Raw genomic sequence first — 17,872 nt, forward strand, 5'->3', positions numbered from 1 at the left:
GGAAATATCTTACAGCCTTTGAATTGGTCAAGAAAAAATTACAAAAGCTGGAGGAGAAACAGAAAAATAGGTACGGTGATGCATTGATGGCAAAGTTGTGAATTAGTCCAATCATTCTGGAAAGTAATGTGCAATTTGTCCAAAAACCTATTAACTGGGCATACCTTTGACCAAGTAATATGACTACGAGATCTATATTGACAAAAGATAAAAGAAATATAATGTACATACAAAAAATATTATAGGAATTATTTTTATGGTGACAAAGAATTGGAAATTGAGGGGGTGATCATCAATTGGGGAATGGCCAAAGAAGTTATGGAATATGCTTGAGATGGAATGCTAATGTACTGTAACAAATGATGGAGGTTTCAGAAAAATCTAGGAAGATTTATATGAACTGATTCACAGTGAAGTGAGCAGAACTGAAAGAACAAGAAGATCAAAACCTAAAAAAACCAAAAAACCAAAAAGGGGTGGCTAGGTGGTGCAGTGGATAAAGCAGAGGCCCTGAAGTCAGGAGTACCTGGGTTCAAATCCGGCCTCAGACACTTAATAATTACCTAGGTGTGTGGCCTTGGGCAAGCCACTTAACCCCATTTGCCTTGCAAAAACCTAAGGAAAAAAAAAGAACAAGACCATCAAGATAAAAGACTTAGCAACTCTGATACAATAACCCACAATTCCAAACGGTTCATAAGGAAAGATGCTTTCCAATTACAGATGGAGCACTGATGAGTTCAGAACAAAGAATGAAGCATTTTTCTTCTTTTTTCTTGGCTTTTTTTAAAAATTTTTTTGGTGGGGAGATCATAGTTAATCTGGAAATGGGTTTTACCTGATTTCATAAATGCAATTTCTAGCCTTTTCAATGGATAGGAGAGGGGTTGCATAGAGGGAGAAAATTTGGAATTGAAAATAAGACAATAATAAAGGAAAACTAAATAATAAAAGTTTCTGATCTAACAATATCTAATATTTCTAAGACACTAGTCAGTCAACAAACATTTATTACTGTGTGTATTATGTCAAGTACTGTGTTAAAAAATAGTGAGCAAGTACCTTCCTTTATCACTGATCCCATCAGTTCCTATACACCTTTTGGCCTCACCCCAGTCCAATACCATTGGGAGAAAGAAGAGTTGTGGTTACAAGTGCAACACTGTCCTGGGTTAATTTTATAACCATAAATTTATCATCTAAATTGACAGCCAAAAAAAAAAAAGGTACTTGTGAAAGAGTCTATCAATAGTTGTATGAAAAAAATAGAAATTTTTTTCTCATTATTAGTACATAAGAAAGCATTTTATTTTCTAAAAGTTTTTGAAATGTTAGTTATAAAGATGAGTTCTGGAGGAGGTTAAAGTGAGTTAAAGAGTAACATGATGCCATACTTCACCTGTGTGACCCTGGACAAGTCGCTTAACTTCAACTGTCTTGTCAAAAAAAAAAATTATTATGATACTAATAGATTTGTTTAAAATAGGTCTTTATATTTTTTTATTTTTATTTTTATTTAGATTTTTCAAGGCAATGGGGTTAAGTGACTTGTCCAAGGCCACACGGCTAGGTAATTATTAAGTGTCTGAGGTCAGATTTGAACCCAGGTACTCCTGACTCCAAGGCAGGTGCTCTATTCACTGCGCTACCTAGCCGCCCCAGTCTTCATATTTTAAAAGATAACTCTTTCTGGGCTTTTGTTTCTCAAAAAAGCTTCAAGTCTGAAAGAATCAAAACTGCTGTTAACAGAAAAGTATGGATCTATTATTGCCTCTTACCAAAGAGACTCATTCATCTTCAGCTGCCTTCCTGTCTTACTAGTCCCATCTATTGCATTTAATTAATATGAAGCAAGGGGTTTTTTGTCTTCTGTTTTGCTACAGCACCTAGCATTTATGATGCTGACTTGCATTTTTGAGGTTCAATAGAGAACTGCCTGCTATAAAAAGAGACACAATCTATGTTTCATGGATTAAACATAGAGCTAATGTCAAAACAGAAGTTAAATAAGAATTACTAATAAGAGAAGTCAAATCGTTAGCATTCTAATTACTTCTGCATCTTTCTTACACACAGACACGCACAAAATTATCCTGATACTACCTGCATCCAAATAACTATAACATATACTCCTCCCAATTAGTTACAACTAGATCTCTGTTACCTCTACCAGCATCTCTATATAAATCTAATGATTTATTAGATTGAGTATTAATAAGAAACAAACAGCGAAGGAATGGAAGAAGGCAAAAAGGAGGAAGATAAGAATTAAAATTAAATTAATCTATTAATTAATTAATTAATCTAAATTAATCTAAAATTAAATCTATCACAATGCCATCCTAATTAGCACTAGCACCATCCAATGACTCCTGTCCTTTATCCTCACTAGATCCACCCTTGATGCCTCTGCTAAAATAAGATGAATGCAATTCTATCTTGAAATAAAATTCTAAGCTATATTAAGTGATTTAATTCTTGGCCATCGACCTTAGTTGATAAATTTATGCACCACAGATTGAAAAGCAATATGGGGAATGGGAGCAGTTAGGTGGCACAGTGGATAGAGCACCAGTCTTGGAGTCAGGAGGACCTGAGTTCAAATCTAGCCTCATATACTTATAATTACCTAGCTGTCTGACCTTGGGCAAGTCACTAAATCCAATGCCTTTCAAAAACCTAAAAAAAACAAATGAACAAATGAAAAGCATTATGAGATAGCGGAAAGAGGATTGGATCTGAGGTTAAAAACCTGTGTACTAGTTCTACCACTTACTATTTGTATGACCTTGGACCAATCCTTTACCTTCAATTTCTTTTCTATAAAATGAAGGAGTAGAACTATTATGACTTCTTCAATCCTTCCTAATTCTAAATGTATGTTCTCTGATAATAGTCTGTCTATAACACAGATAGATATTCAACTAAACTGTAAACCAAAAGTACTTAAATAATTTGCTCCCAAAGGATAAAGGATAATAAAAGAAAAATATCAAGGAATTCAGTAGTAGTTCACTACTTCTTTCAAAAATATCACAGAAAACAACAAAAGAGACACTAGGCTGCCATAAGATACTCCTAAATAAAATTAAAATTTTGAATATAACTTGCTCAACAAATAAACTTAATTTAGCTTTTTACAGTCAGCAAATTATTCTTTTACTACTATGAATACAATAATTTACATCTGGTAGAACAGAGCTTTACTACGTGATCATAAAGTGATCACTCCATGACTCTTCTCTAGTAAATACAGTCTGAAAATTTTGATATACAATATTAAAAATTTAACATGGTACTTCTAACAACTGTCCTGTCGATTTTTCCCCAATAAATTTCTTTCTATTCTCTTCTGTTTAGTTTTTGAGTGATTGTTATAAATGAATGAAAAGAAAAACCTGCTACAGTGAGAGAAAATTGTATATTTTATTCACGAGCCTTACAAGATACATCTTACAAGATACGGGTACCTCACTCCTAGGCGTGAGGCAGGAATAAGTCTTCAAAGTCATGTAATTTATGGTCTTAAACTCTTTCCCCTCCCTCTTGCATGTTCATAGGCTCTCAGAGCTTGAGTTACAATCTAAGAGGTCCACCCATTCCATGACATGCCCCTAATTTGATCCCCCCCAACATCATCCAAAGTATGATATGCTAATGAACCCCAATAGTCACAGGGGGTGTGTGGGTTAATATTCAATTACCTAATTGTGCAAAGTCAGTAGCATTAGATCAAGATCTCTAGATCACTCTAGACCAGCTGAGAACTGTTTGGGGTTTGGTATCCCTGGAATGGGATTAGGAAAACTCTTCCAGTCTTTTGATTGGCTAGGCCATTCCCCCTTTGTAATGGATTCCCTAAGGGCTCCCCTCCACACCCTGTGAAGAACAACACCCTACATTTCTCACAGTGATTTAACAATTTTTTTCTCCTTTTACATTTTTCTTGAAAATGATTCTAAAAGAACTAGATCACTTCTCCAAATCTTCTCTTACCCCTTCCTCAAATTAAAATCCTCCCTTTTAACAAGTATAATGAAGTAAACAACTCATACCCTGACCATTAACAAAGATATATATCTCATTCTGCACCTGTAATCCCTAACTATTCTTCCAAGAGATGAGAAGCATGACCCATCATCAGTTGACTATGTCATAATTGGTCATCACACAGATCATAAGTCTTACTCAACTCATCATGTAAAATGTTCTCCTGATTCTATTCTCTTCACTTTGCTAAATTTTACTAATGCTCTTTGAGGTTTCTATGATCTATTTTCCCTTCATTATTTTTTGCATCTCAATAATAGTAAATTACATTCACATACCATAATTTGTTTAAACCCTTTTCTCTATTATTGGGTGCATATTTTATTTCCAGTATTTTTTCATAAAAAAAGTTGCTGTATTGTTGAACATATTGGTCCTTTCCCTCTTTCTATCATCCCTGTGGAGTATGAATCTAGTAGGACATCATTAGATCAAAGGATATGTATTCAGATTTCAGAATGGTTTAATCACCTCACAGCTCTACCATCATTATCTCAGACCCTCCAACAATGCTGATTTTCTTTTTTTGTCTTCTTTGTCAATCTAATAGGTATAAGTTACAATTTCAGTTGCTTTAATTTGAATTTCCTTTTTAATACATAATTGCCTTTTCATAGCTTGCCTTTCCTTTTTTGAAAACAAATATTGTTTTCCCAGTTTACTGTTTTTCTTTTAATGCTGTCTGCACTGAAATTACATTAAAAGTTTTTAGTTTTATGTAATCAGAATTGTTTAATCTCTTCCTCTAGACAGAGATATGAACACTATTCTTTCCTTGATCTTATAATTGGTTCATTGTAAGAGGGCCAGACCCCAGGAGTGATATTCACATATCCTTGGTGATCTTCTTCATCAATGTGTGGATTATTGCTCATTGTATGGATCCGTTGGTTTACCAGTAAACCCTGACCTAGGATAATCTGTGGTTCCAGGGTGGTTGTAAAAGGTTTCTTTGATAGAAAAATATGCAGATTTCTAAGAACAAATATTGTAAATTTACCCATGAAATTGTGAAACTGGGTCTCCCTTAACCAGTCATTCCTGAGATAAGTTTGTTCTATAAAAAGTCTGAGTTTCCAAAATTAACATTGGTAGATTTTCACTTCCCAACCTTTTGTGTTTGGGTAGGTTTTTTTACCTGACCTGACTCTCAGAAGTTCATGTCCAGACCCACACCAGAACTATTGTGGGCTACAGTTCATGATATGACTTTTATATCTAGATCCTATAACAATTTGAAGCTTATTGTGGATATGGTTTGAGATGTTGAGCTCTTATCATTTTGTTGGATTGGTCTTGTCTGAGAAGACCATAGTTACTCAACTATTATGATCTTTCTATTTCTCCCTAGAATTTAATTAATTTTTCCTTTATGTACTTATATGTTCAAATGGTGGGTATATTTAAGTATTAATATTATATATATATATACAATGCCTTTAAGTTTATATAGTTTCCCTGTTTATGTCTTTTGAGCATATCTATTTTTACTGTTGCCTTAGCAAAGATCATGGTTGCTATCCCTCCTTTTTGAGTTTGCCTCAAACATAATAAATTCTGTTCTAGCCCTTCATCATAATCTCTTTTGACACTACTTAATGGTTTAAATATGTTCACTAAAACAACTTATTTTTGGACTATGCTTTCTAATCAATTTCAGTATCTTCCTCTACTTTATGGTGAGTTCATTTTATTCCCATTCACTGTCATGATCTTTCCTGTGTATTTTCTTCCAACATAACCTCCTATTTTTTCTTTCTTTTACCTTCCCCAAGCTGTCTTTGTAAAGAAAAATGAAAAAAAGGGAAGGAACAGGATTAGCACTAGTCATCTATAACTAAAGTGGTCTGTTCCTAGCCCTCTAACCCCTTCTCTTTACCAAGCACTGACCCCTATCTTATATACTAATAGTGTTATGATAACCAAAGTGAAAAGTTTAACTCATTACTATTCTATTAATAAATTATCTCAGGTATACAGTTTTGTGGAAACAAGATGGTTCTGAGCCTACAAGAGAGTATAAGGGTGCATAGGTGGCCACTTATAAGAAAGAGTTTGCTAAAAATTTAGTCTAATCAATGATGGTCTTTCTAGATACAGAATTCCTTAAAACTAAGGAATAAAAATATCTATAACTATCTACCTCATAGAACTGTTCTGAGAATCCACTGAAATTATATATAGTTATAAATTTATAAACATGTAATCACATGTATCATGTTATAAATTTTAAAACACTGTGCCAACTATTATTTTTATTAGATAATGAAAAGTTTTGCCATATAAAATGTCACCATTTTGACAGCAAAAAAGACATTAGACTTAAAGGGAAATTAGTATCTTTTCCCCTCATCCATTTTTACTACTTTATCAAGAAAAATTTTATGTTTTACCATACTGTTATTTCATTAAATGAGATCTCTTACTACTATGTTTTGGCAAAGCCAAAACTTGCTTTAATATTTCAAACATTAAGTATAAATGTTAAAGCAAAAGATAACAGATCCCTGCAAAAGAAGAAACAATCATACTGAAATCAAGTAATAGAGGTGGCAAACTTAGACCTTTCAATCACCTGATGGATAACAAAAATGAAAACATTATTAAATCTAACTTCTGATGAGCATTTGACAGAAGCTTCTGAATAGTCATTGTTAAGGTCCGAGAAAAGCCCCCAATTACAGAACAGAGGCACTCGACATGATGGAGATGCAATAGCAAGGGTTTATTAAACTAGCTCGAGGTAGGGTTCCATCCTAGGTCAGGGCTAGGATCCTGGAACCCCAAGTAAAGTGAGGAGAGAGCTTATATATGGTTTGGTAGAGGAGTTTCAAGCATCTGCCTGCAGATTGTCTTGAGATGGTGCTGCGTGTTCTTATTGGATGCAGGTCCTTGGAGAAGCCCCCCTGCTGCATGGTCTGAGGGCTGACCAGGCAGAATCCTCAGGAGCTGATCTGGCGCAAACTCAGCTAGCTGACCAAGCAGGAACTTAGGGGCAGAATTTAGGCAACAGTTCATAGGTTTCGACATTCAGGATCTTACAGGCATTCAGGCTAAAGTTCACAGATTTCTAGACTCAGGGTCTTACAGTCATAACCTTGAAAAGGATGGATCTCTCAAAAATGCACATCACATTTACTTTCAAGTTCACAAAAAATTATTGATATTTTACTATTTTAAAATTGAATTGAGCAGACAAAAAAACAAAAAATAACTAGCTAGAACAGTCATTATAATCAGAAATTCTTTGCTTTGTTATTGAATTAATAAAATAATTTATCTGTTAATATTTCCAAACTAACACCTTGGTGTGTTTGATGTGACCAACAAACACTTATCTGCCAAGTGAAAGTTATCATGCAAAGTGAAGAGAAACACAAAATAGTCCTTGTCCTCAAGAAACTTAGGCTTCTATGGAGAAAGGGAGACAGCACATACAGGGATAAATAGAGAATATATGCAAAATAAATATTATTTCTTTAGAAAACATTAAACACTAAAAATTGGTACAGAGTAGGGTAGGTGGGGAAAGAAGAGGGGAGAAGGATTGAAGGGGAAGGAGGTAAAGTCTTCCAGTAGGGGTGGTGGCATATGAGTTGACTTTTGCAAGGATTCAAACAGGTACAGATGAGGAAGAAGGTCAAACAGGAAGGAAAGAGGAACAGTTTATGAAAGGACTGCTGTTGCATAATAAGTACAACAAGTAAACTAACTGGGATAAAACTGTGTGCAGGGGAATAATGTAAAATAAGGATACAGTAACAAGTTGGGGGCAGATTGTAAAGTCTTAATAGAGAAAGAGTTTGCATTTTATCAGAAGCATAACAGGAAACAGGAAGTCTTCTGTATTCTCCAAGCATGCTATCCCCTCTCTCTTTTATACTATACTTCTTTGGATTCCATGAAACTAGTTTACTGGCTACCTTTCTACCTAGTTAACATTTTTTTTCCTTTCTCCTTTGATGGATCCTCTTCCTTACACTAAACATTTAATATAGGTGTAGCACAAAGCTCCAATACTGACCTTTTCCCATCTTTTCCATTGTATACTTCCTTGTTAACTAACATGCATCAGCTCTATGTAGGAAAATTCTCAGACTAATTTGAATTTGAAAATTCTATGTGATGCTTCTTCAAAGTCCCACTGGTAACTCCTTCCTGACTTCCCTGACTTCTATTAGAATGTAAATTCAATTTTTGTTTTTTGATTCCCTAGCACCCGGTACTTAATAAATACATTTTCATGCATTCCCATCTTTGCTAATAGCAACATTCTTTTTTCAGTCACTTATAGCCATAAACTCAGAGTCTAACAACTCCCTCTCTCTTCTTCTGTACATCCATTCTTCACTAGTCCAATCTACAATTTCAAGAAACATTTAAGATTTTAGTAATATAAACTTATTAGTAGCATACAAACCTTTCCAATAGATAAAAGATATTAAAGATCTATGTATCCTATCCATCTCCTGCCATTCGGAATCCTAGTTGTTCAGTTATATTCCTAAGAGAAAGATAACAGACAGCAGAGCGACCAGTCCTACTCAAAATGTCCAGCTAGACCCTTGCTGTATATAGCCCTTTTGAGGACTTGGTTCATGTACAGAATTTAAAAACTCATCTGGATATCCACCTAGCCTTTGAGTACTGGGCAAACACATGGTAAGATTATTCTCTTTCCAGATGTTACCAGGAAAAATTGGACAGCAAGAAGTTGTCTCACATGGTTCATATATGAAATACTTCAATTTCAACTTAGTAAAAGTGGCTAAAACTCTAAGACAAAGCAAGACATGTGTAAAAATATATTCAATATCTATTTACTAATGATAAATTAGATCACAAATATTAATTAGGTACTTACAATGTACAAGGCACTGCTGGGTTCTGAGAATAAAAACACAAAGAATAAAGCTTTACTGGCAAAGAAGACTATATTCCAATAAGAGAGACAATAAGAACATAGACACATATGCAAAATAAAGAGAACAAATAAACATAACTATAAAGTAGTTAAATACAAGATAGTTTCGAAGTTGGTGCTAGAAGCTGGAAGATGAGGATAAGGTATCATGTGGAATATGGCTTGAGTTTGATCTTTAGGGAAAAAAGGGAGTACATGAAACAGAAGTGAAGTCTCTTTTGCTCTTGGGGTAAAGGAAGGCCTACAAGTTGGAGATGGAATATTTTCTTGAGGAGCAGAGGGAAAACTACCCTGCCTGGATTGCAGTACAAAAAGAATAATGCTTGGCTTTTTTTTCTTATTAAATAGAGAACCACCAGAGTCTACTGAGTAAGAGAATGACGCAGTCACGTAATGGATACTGTGACAGGCATGTATTCAAGAAGACTCCTCTTCCTCATTTCAACTATGACCTCAGACACTTACTAGCTGTATAACTTTAGGCAAGTCACTTAACCCTGTTTACCTCAATTTCCTTATCTGTAAAATGAGTTAAAGAAGGAAATGACAAACCACTCTGGGATTATTTGACCAGCAAAAAGCAAATTGGGTCAAGAAGAATTAGAAACAACTGAAACAACCTTACAACAATTAATAGTCAGATCTATGCATAAGGAAAATGGCTTTGGCAGTTTTTTGGAGGAAGGGAAGTAAGACAAGGAAAGGAAACTAACCTTATTTAATTATTATTATTTTATAATTATTTTAACAAGGCTGTTGAAATAATAGAGAGAAGGAGTTGGATGCAAGAGAGGTTACAGAAGTAGATATAGCAAGAATAACAACACTAATACACTTTCTAAATTAATCTCTTCTATCAATGATAAATCCAAATAACACTATTGTTAAGGTTAAAATTGGGATTTTTCTATCTTGTTTTTCATTTACCTAGCAAGACAGAATATCAATTTCTAGTTTCAGCAGCAGTCCAATACATAATATCTTTTCAACACTGCCTTACTGAAATACTTGCTGAACCCTGAGAGGAGAAGATTCCCAAGACCAATTATCTGAATGTTCCTTAGAGATGTTGAAATTTAACTCTAGTTGAAAACACATAGCCCCAAAATAAATTTCCCCTCTACTCATACTTCAAATAAAAGCTCAGGTTCTATAATTTATCACACCACAATTGGGTATATGATCCAAGTATCTATACTGATACTTCCCCCTATTGTGTTATCATGTTACACTCATCCCTCCCTTTAATTCACTGACACACCACCACCCTTGAGTTGAGGTGCTTATTACTTTTCACTTGTTATTTCAATAGTCTCTTAATTTAGGTGGCCCTGTGTCCTCTCTCTCCTCTTTAGTCTATACTCCACACAGTCGATAAAGTGATATTTCAAAAGCACAGGCTGGGGGCAGCTAGGTGGCAAAGTAAATAGAGCACTAGCCCTGGAGTAAAGAGAACGTGAGTTCAAATCCTACCTCAGACACTTAATAGTTACCTAGCTGTGTGACCTTGGGCAAGCCACTTAACCCCATTGCCTAGCAAAAACTAAAAACTAAGAAAAAAAAAAAAAAGCAGAAGCTGACCATGAATTCCTTATTTCATCAGAGGTCAAGTTGGCAAGTAAAGCACTTCACCTTTCCAGCCCTGTTATAGGTTAATCTCCTTCGTGAATTCTTTCTTCCAATCAAATCATCCCTTTTGCCATTTTTCACAGAAGACATGCTATCTCCTACCTCTGTCCCTTTGTAAAAGCTGTGCCCCATACCTATAACATACTCCCTCCTCACCTCTTCCTTTAAAAATCTTGGCAAACCTTATAATCAAATTCAGGAAGGCAGAAATAACAAATACAGATCATGATGCAATGAAAAGTACATGTAATAAAAGGTCATGGAAAGGTAAACCAAGAACAAATTAGAAATTAAATAACTATCTTAAATAATGTGTGGATCAAACAACAAATAATAAAAATGATCAATAATTATAATAAGGAGACATCATACCAAAATTTATGGGATGCAGCAAGGGCAGTTTTGAGGGGAAACTATATCTCTAAATGCCTATATGAATAAAATAAAGAGATCAATGAATTGGGTATGAAACTAAAAAAGCTAAAAAAAAGAACAAATTGAAGCTCCCCAATTAAATACCAAATTAGAAATTCTGAAAATCAAAGGAGATATTAATAAAACTGAAAGAAAACCATTGCTCTCATAAATGAAACTAAGAGTTAGTTGTATGAAAAAACAATAAAATAGACAAACCTTTGTTTAATCTGATTTTAAAAAAGATAACCAAATTACAGTATCAAAAATGAAGAGGGTGAACTAACCACTAATGAGGAGGAAATTAAAGAGATAATTCCAGAGTTATTTTGTTGAACTGTAAGTCAATAAACTGGATAACCTGAGTGAAATGGATGAATATTTACAAAATGTACAAAGTGCCCCAACTAACAGAAGAGAAAATATAATACTTAAATAACCCCATTTCAGAAATAGAAATTGAAGAAACCATCAAAAACTTCCTAAGAAAAGTCTCCAGGTTCAGATGAATTTACAAGTGAATTCTTCCAAACATATAAGGACCAATTAATTCCTATTCTATATCAACTATTAAAAAAAATAAGAAAGGAAGTTCGGCTAAATTCCTTTTATGACACCAACATGGTACTGATACCTAAACCAGGAAGAACCAAAATAGATAAAGAAAAATATAGACCAATTTCCCCCTAATGAATATTGATACAAAATCATTTTAAAATAAAATTTTAGCAATGAGTATAGAAAGTTATTACCAGAATAATAAACCATGGTTAGGTAGGATTTTATGCCAGGTAGGCAGGGAAGGTTCAACATTAGGAAAACACTCAACATAATTAAACATATCAATAGCAAATCAAAAGAAATCAAATGATTATCTCAATAGATGCTGGAAAAGCCTTCGACAAAATACAACATGAATTCATTCCTATTAAAAACACTAGAAAGTTTAGGCATAAATGGAGTTTTCCTTGAAATAATAAATAGTATCTATCTAAAGCCATCAACAAATAATATATGCAATGGGAATAAACTTGGAGCATTCCCAATAAAATCAGGGGTGAAACAAGGATGCCCATTATCAACATTATGATTCAATGTAGTATTAGAAATGCTAACAGTAGCAATAAGAGAAGAAAGAGAAATTGAAGGAATCAGAATTGGCAATGAGGAAGCAAAACTTTCACTTTGCAGATATGATGGTATACCTAGAAAACCTGAGAAAATCATTTTGAAAACTCCTTGAAACAATTACCAAATTCAGCAAAGTAGCAGGATATAAAATAAACCCATATAAATCATCAGCATTTCTATATATAAACAACAAAGCCTAAGAGCAAGAGATAGGGAGAGAAACTCTATTTAAAATAACTATAGACGACATTAAATTCTTGGGAATCTACCTCCCAAGACAAATCCAGAAGCTGTATGAACACAATTATAAAGCACTTCTCACCCAAATAAAGTCAGGTCTAAAAAGTTGGAAAAATGTCAAATGCTCGAGGTTAGGTCAAGCTAATATAATAAAAAATAACAATTCTATCCAAATTAAATTACTTATTCAGTGCCATACCAATCAAACTACCAAATAACTACTTTACCAACCTAGAAAAAGTAGTAACAAAATTCATCTAGAGCAACAAAAGAGGAAGAATAGCAAGGGAACTAATGAAAAAAATGTAAAGGAAGGTGGCCTAGCTCTACCAGATCTCAAACTATACCATGAAGCTGAGGTCATCCAAACTGCCTGGTACTGGTTAAGAAATAAAAGTAATAGGGGCGGCTAGGTGGCAAAGTGGATAAAGCACCGGCCTTGGAGTCAGGAGTACCTGGGTTCAAATCCGGTCTCAGACACTTAATAATTACCTAGCTGTGTGGCCTTGGGCAAGCCACTTAACCCCATTTGCCTTGCAAAAAAAAAAAAAAAAAACCTAAAAAAAAGAAATAAAGTAATAGATCAATGTATTAGGATAGGTTCTAAAGAAGTTACAGTAAATGACTATAGCCATCCACTATTTGACAAACCCAAAGACATCAACTTCTGGGATAAGAACCCATTATTTGTCAAAAATTGTTGAGAAAACTGGAAAATTGTATGGCAAAAACTAGGCATAGATCCAGATCTCACACCCTATACCAAAATAAAGGTCAAAATGGGTACAGGATTTAGACATAAAGAGTGATATCATAGATAAATTAATAAATAAAGAAATACTCTATCAGATCTATGGAAAGGTGATAAATTTATGACCAAACAAGAATTAGAGCACATTATAAACTGCAGAATGTATGATTTTGACTATATTAAATTAAAAAGCTTTTGTACTAATAAAATCAATGCTGCCAAAATTAGAAGGAAAGCAGAAAGCTAGGAAACAATCTTCACAACAAGAAGTTCAGATAAAGATCCCATTTCTAAAATATATAGAGAGAATTGCATCAAATTTATAAGGTTTTACATTAGTCATTCCCCAATTCATAAATGATCAAAGGATATGAACAGTTTTCAAATGAAGAAATTAAAGCTATGAATAATCATATGAAAAAATGCTTCAAATCATTATTGATTAGAGAAATGCAAATTAAAACAACAATGAGGTATCATTTCACACCTATCAGATTGGCCAAAATGAGAAAAAGGGAAAATGAACAATATTGGAGAGATTCTGGGAGGATTGGGACATTGATGCATTGCTGGTGGAGCTGTAAACAGATAAAACCTTTCTGGAAAGTATTAAGGAACTAAGCCCAAAGAACAATAAAACTGTTCATACACTTTGACCCAGCAATTCCAATTCTAGGTCTATATCCAGAAGAAATTATAGAAAAATAGATAAGTCCTACATGTTCCAAAATAATCATAGCAGCTCTTTTTGTAGAGGCAAAGAATTGGAAATTGAGGGGATGCCCATCAATTGAGAATGGCTAAACAAGCTATCCAAGTGAATACTATAGAAAATTATTATTCTTATAAGAAACCATAAATGATAGGACTCTAGAGAAGTATGGAATGACTTACAGGATCTGATCCTGAGCAAAGGAAGTAAACCAAGACAACAATATACACATCAACAACAACATTGTCAGATGAACAACCTTGATGGAAGTGGCTCCTCTCAGGAGTCCAATGAGCTAGAACAACTGTATTGGACTGAGTATGGACTATATTATCCCCATTCAGAGGAAGAAAAACAAAACAAAACACAATTCACAAAAAAATAAAAACCAACCCTTCAGAATCTGATAAACACTTTATAAAAATTATCTCTTATGCATCTCTTTTCCTTAATCCTAATTCCTCATATTGAAAATTACTAATCTGTAAACATGTTTATCAAAATATGTATGCACAATACTAACCTAACTATTTGCCACTGAGGGGAGGAGGGTGGGAAGGGAGGATGAAAGGAAATTCTGTAAAAATATACATGTGCATATTGATGAAAATAAACAGTTTTTTAAAAAAATAAAGCCAAGAAAAAAGAGAAAAAATTAATACCAAAATACTTTGACAAGTTTATCTCCTTATTTTTCTTCTTTGCAATTGAGACATTGAGTAGAACATTTTTTCCAAATCCCTGGTCTAGGGAATATGTTTATATGTCCATGAAAACCATTTTCACTTTTACTATGTTCTTTCTATAGTGTTTTTTTCTCTAAAAAGTTCAATCATTAGCATATCTTGAATTGTCACAAAAATTTAAAAGTGAAAATTGTTTCCAGAGCAGAAAAATGACTCACCACTAATCATATAATCACAATTTATATTTTACAGGGCTGGATCAAGCACCTAAGCATCAATGCTTATTCAGTAGGCTGTTCATTCAATGTGGGTGATAGCATACAATTTTGTCCAAAACATCCTTAAAAGCTGGAGTTAAAAGACCTCAATTCTCTTTTACTGCTGGCTTTATCATTTACTAGCCAAGTGTCCTTAGACTTTAATGACCTCTATAAGCCTCAGTTTCCTAATTCACAAGATGAAGACACTAATATCAGGACCTATTATGTAATGGGTACTTTTTTATTCCTGATATAATGGAAATGTGTTTTAAATTGAAAACATGATATAAGTGTGAGTTGTCATCATTCTTTAATGTTAATTTTCAAATCACTTATCATTAATAACTGCCTCACTCATAAGAGCTAACATTTATATAACATATGATGGTTTACAAAGAACTTTAGATACACCTTATCCCTCCTTGTACTTTGTGACCCAGTGACCCTGGCTTCCTTGCTATTTCTCAGATAAAACACTTCATCTCCCAACTTGGGGTACTTCATTTAATGTTTCTCTGTCTTATTTCCACAACTGTAAAATGGGGATAAAAATAATAGGCCCTCCCTCCTATCTTCTCAGAACTCCTTCCAACATTTGCTAATCTCATCTTTTGTCATCTTTGTCAAATTTCTGGGTGTGACTTGAAATCATAGGGTTTTTTTTTTTTCATTTGAAGTTCTCTTATAAGTAGTGATCAGGTTCATTTTTTTTTCATGTAGCTCTTAACAGTTCTAATTTCTCCTTTTTGAGAATTGTTTGTTACTTTTGAGGAGAGAATGAGGGAGAAGAGAGAGAGTAAATTGAGGGTAGGGGATAGGATGGAGGAAATACAGTTAGCAATAGCAACTGTGGAGAAAAAATATTGAAACAGTTTCTCAGATAACCTCACTTCTCAAACATAAAAGAACTAATCAAATTTATCAAATATAAGAGCCACTCTCCAATTGATAAATGATCAAAAGATATGAAGTTTCCAGATGAGATTATCAATGTTATCTATTTAAATAATTTTTTTAAAAATTGTTCTAACTCACTATTAACAGAATTGGTAGTTCATGAGCTGCTTTTGGTGAGCGAAACAGAGATGGAGACAGAGATAGAGACAGAAAGAGCAATGCAGTGCGATGGAGAAATCTGATAGTTGTCAATATCTCTTGGATGTCAAACCTTTATCTGAAAATTCTGATAAAGATATTTTTTCCAATTTGACAATTTTTTACAATTCTTTTCTTAGATGAATTAATTTTGCTAGTATAAGAAGTTCTTCAATTTCATGTAAACAAAATTATCTATTTTTATCTTTTATAGCTGCTTCTATCCCTTTTTAGGTTAAGAATTCATCTCCTATCCTTAGTTTTGCAAAGCATATGATCTTCACCTCTTCTAACTTTTTATGGAATGACCTTTAAAATTGGGGCCATGTTCATTTTGCCTTTTAAAAAATAATTAATAATAGCTCTATTCTAGAATGTCCAGCCCCAAGGCAAAAGTTATATTCTCTTACCCAAGCATATTTTTCTTTGTTTTTAATTAATAAAGAGATGGAAGTAGTGGATGAAAGGCACTTTAAACATAAATGTTTTAAAAAGACAGAATGAGATACACACACACACACACACATATTTTCAGATAAAGCCAATATTATGAATTCTTTTGTTCTGTTCAAACTTTTGTTCAACTTTTTTATTATAAGGGAAGGATACTATTTTGGTGGGGCGTGAGGGACTTAGTAGTTAGTACCAATGATACAAAAAAAGGAAAGAACAAAAGTGTCTTAAACATTAAAAAATATGCATAACAAGCTGATGCAATTTATAAGGGGAGACAAAAGAAGTTTGGAATTTTCAAAGTTTGGAAGTTTCAAATTTAATATAGGCTTTTAAAAACTGCATAATGAAAATTAAGCTTCATGTACAATCATTTCTTTTCTTTATGGAATGAAATATTTGTATTTATTAAGAGCATAATAAATCATTTAAAATTAGAAAGTATTTTTAATCCAGTCCACTTTTTCCATCTATAGGGTATTAAATTCTAAAGCTGTCTTAAAATTTTTAGTTTAATTTATTAGAATAATTTACTTCCATAATTTTTCCTTATATAAATGGATGTCTTTTAATTTACAGTTTAAAGAAAAAGAAAAATATTTAAAATATCATTAAAGTGAGTCATACCTATCTCCTGTTGTTCACAGCAGTTTGTGAAATCTACAATAATGAACACTGAAAAGATGGATAACATTTCTACATCATTTTAAAAGACTTTTATACAGAAGTTTAATACCTTACATATATAAAATCATTTAAGATAAAGCTGAAATTAGAATATAAGTTGACTATTGACTAAGAATATATATATCTGAAAATGTTATATAGTGGTATATTCAAAAGATAAGATTTCACTCAATCAGTGAACTACAAGCATTCAAACAGCAGCAATGTGCCAGGAACTGTGCAAGGTTCTGGGCAAACAAAAACAAAAATACTAAATAGTCCCTGATCCCACTGAACCTGCAGAATAGTCAATGGGGAAATAGGGTGAGTGAGTGAGTGTGCGTGCGTGCACGTGCATGCTGTATGACATATAAAGCCTGTAAATATAAGCTTTTGTTCAGTCCTTTTAGTCATGTCCATCTCTTCATGGTCCCATATGGAGTTTTCTTGGCAAAAATACTGGAGTACTTTGCCATTTCCTTCAACTCATTTTACAGTTGAAGAAACAGGTACACAGGGTGAAGTGACTTATCCAGGGTCATCCAGTCAGTAAACATCTGAGGCCACATTTGAATTCAGATCTTCCTGACTTCAGGGTCAGTTCTTTATCCACTGCACCAGGAAGCTTCCTTCCCAAATCTAAATGTATGTTAAAGATTTACAAAGAAGTCTAAGTGGAAGGCCCTAGCAGATAAGGGGAATCAAGAAAGGCCTCATACACAATGTGAAGTTTAGGGTGAGGGTTGAAGGATACTGTCATCCTAATCAATCCAGAAGCACTTAATAAGCAGCTACCATGCTAGGTTAGATGGTATGGAAATTCTAATTCAAAGAATGAAACAAACCCTTCTCCAGGAGTTT

General features: G+C 33.6%; 1 protein-coding gene across 3 annotated transcripts in view; it reads right to left on the minus strand.

The window, feature by feature from the left end:
* COMMD10 (COMM domain containing 10) overlaps positions 1–17,872 on the minus strand; it is a 249,214-nt gene that overhangs the window by 152,738 nt on the left and 78,604 nt on the right. Inside the window, exon 6 of one of the 3 annotated variants that reach the window (XM_074200848.1) lies at positions 8,915–8,937. The exons of the other annotated variants lie outside the window; for them this stretch is intronic. Coding sequence (XP_074056949.1) covers positions 8,915–8,937 — 23 coding nt within the window. The remainder of the gene's footprint in view (positions 1–8,914; positions 8,938–17,872) is intronic. 3 annotated transcript variants of the gene reach the window in all.

The sequence above is a fragment of the Macrotis lagotis genome, chromosome X (assembly GCF_037893015.1).
Source record: "Macrotis lagotis isolate mMagLag1 chromosome X, bilby.v1.9.chrom.fasta, whole genome shotgun sequence".
NCBI classification, from domain to species: domain Eukaryota; kingdom Metazoa; phylum Chordata; class Mammalia; order Peramelemorphia; family Peramelidae; genus Macrotis; species Macrotis lagotis.